Below are 2,075 nucleotides of genomic sequence, written 5' to 3' on the forward strand. Positions count from 1 at the left end.
GATGGGATGGGATATTCAGTAAGGGATGACAAGGGACAGTCTCTGAATCTGATATGACGCGATGACTATTTCAACTTGCTGCTTTCACTGATCGACCACGGAGGTACCTCAAACAATTAAGGGGTAGAGTCTGATTCGATCTAGGGGACGAAGACGAGAACGACGATAATGATTGCGTGGATGGAAGCCCTCTTCGCCATCGCTTGCGGCAGCCTTCGCACAGCTAAGGCGTGGTCGCCGTGGTCCTGCCCTGGTACAAGAAGGGCGGCCAAGAAAATCTCGAAGGCAAACTCGATCGTCGATGCCGCCACGGCGTATTCGGAGTCCAGTGATAATTCCACCTGAAGAATCGGCGGTCTTTCATGCGCAAGATCCGGTGTGGAATGGCGACCTTGAGGCTTGCGCCTTGACTGGTCGCGATAAGGCAATCCTCCGCGAGTTCTGGACAAAGCTGGACAATGACCAAATGCAGTTTTGCGGTCGATGCCGGGAGTGTTGGTTCCAGATGAAGATCGATTGCGATGGCATTTGTGCGCGTTGTTATCGAAAAGATGAGAAACGCCACCCCGACGAGCCGTACTTCTTCTCTGCGGATAATCAGCTCGACTTTGGCCCTGTACCGGCCCGGTTGCCCCAGCTTACGCCTACCGAAGAGTCTTTGATTGCTCGTGTTCACGTCCACGTGAACATTATGCTTGTGCGAGGGCAGCAGTACAAGTATCGGGGGCACGTAGTTCACTTTCTCCGTGAGGTTGGCTTAGTGTACAACCAGCTCCCGCTTCTGCCGCAGGAGTTGAACATTGTATTACTACGTCCTGCCAATACGTCGTCCCACGCAATTCTTAGTCGGCAATTCACCCGCCAGTTCCGTGTCCGCCGCCAGCCGGTTGTCATATGGCTAGACTACCTCCGGCGCCATCATCCTGGGTATCGATGCGTCGTCATCGACGAAGAGAGGCTAAATCAATTGCCCCAAGATGGCAATGTCCTGGATGCCATCCCCCAGAGTCAGGTGGAGGCTGCGGATGTTGGACCCGAGGAAGATCAGGAGGCAGAGCCTGACCTGGAGGACGAGGCTGCAGTGCCAGACATGTTGGCAAAGGACACGGAGCTCGATGCTCTGCGGTCTATTCTCGCCGGAGAGTCGGAAGCTGATTCAGAGCTTTCCACAAGCTTCCAGGCGCAGGCGCAACACGAGCTGCAGCTCCCGAATATACGACACACACCCATTAATGAGTTCAATCGCTCTCATGCCCTACTCTCCTTGGCGTTTCCCTGCCTCTTTCCTGACGGTAGAGCCGACTTTGTTGAACCTCGATTGCGCTCCATTGATTACAAGGATTACGTCGAGCACGCGATGCGCTGGCACGACGGGCGTTTTGCACGCCACCCGACCTTCCGCTTCGTCGCCTTCAACACGCTAATGCGGTCACAAGCACGTTCGCGGTCCAGATTCTTCGTGAAGCAACATGATGGGAGACAGCAGCCGCTGACGCGAGAGCAACTTATTCAGGCGCTGGAACACAGCGAGGACCCCGAGGCGCAGGCGCTGATCAACTCGATCACAAGGCATGCGGTGTCTATTCGCGGTACGCGTCCATTCTGGAACAAAAAGAGGCAGGACCTCGAGGCCTATGCCTATAACCTTGGTTGTCCTGGTGCATTCATCACGTTTAGCCCGGCAGATTTACACTGGCGGAGTCTCTACCAGCACATGCCCCAGTATGACGACTGGCTAGCCGCCACCGAGCCGGAGAGGATGGCTCTATCGCGCCGCCTATTGCGGCAGAACCCTCACATTGCTGCTTTCCACTTCTACCGCCGATACACCCTCTTTCGGGATATCGTGCTAAGTAAGAAGTTCAGCATCACAGATTACTGGGATCGGTACGAATGGCAAGGCCGTGGTAGCCCACACAACCACGGCCTGTACTGGATGGATAATTGTCCAGGGGCCGACATGGAGGACGAAGCGGCTCGTGATGTATTTGCACGCACATGGGGATTCCACGTCACTGCCATTAACCCTGAGCCGAGTAGGACTATGCCTCAGGGTGAGGGTAATCCCCTGAGAA

At 55.2% G+C, this 2,075-nt stretch overlaps 1 protein-coding gene across 1 annotated transcript; it reads left to right on the forward strand.

Annotated features, from left to right (window-relative positions):
- Positions 1-301: 301 nt before the first annotated feature.
- FOXG_17697 (uncharacterized protein) lies at positions 302-2,058 on the forward strand (the record flags this gene model as incomplete). The annotated part of the gene is made up of 2 exons (XM_018397701.1): positions 302-1,984; positions 2,041-2,058. 2 exons carry the CDS (start codon positions 302-304, stop codon positions 2,056-2,058), a joined length of 1,701 nt encoding a protein of 566 aa, XP_018258827.1.
- Between the last annotated feature and the right edge of the window lie 17 nt (positions 2,059-2,075).

The sequence above is a fragment of the Fusarium oxysporum genome, genomic scaffold (assembly GCF_000149955.1).
Source record: "Fusarium oxysporum f. sp. lycopersici 4287 supercont2.76 genomic scaffold, whole genome shotgun sequence".
NCBI classification, from domain to species: Eukaryota; Fungi; Ascomycota; class Sordariomycetes; order Hypocreales; family Nectriaceae; genus Fusarium; species Fusarium oxysporum.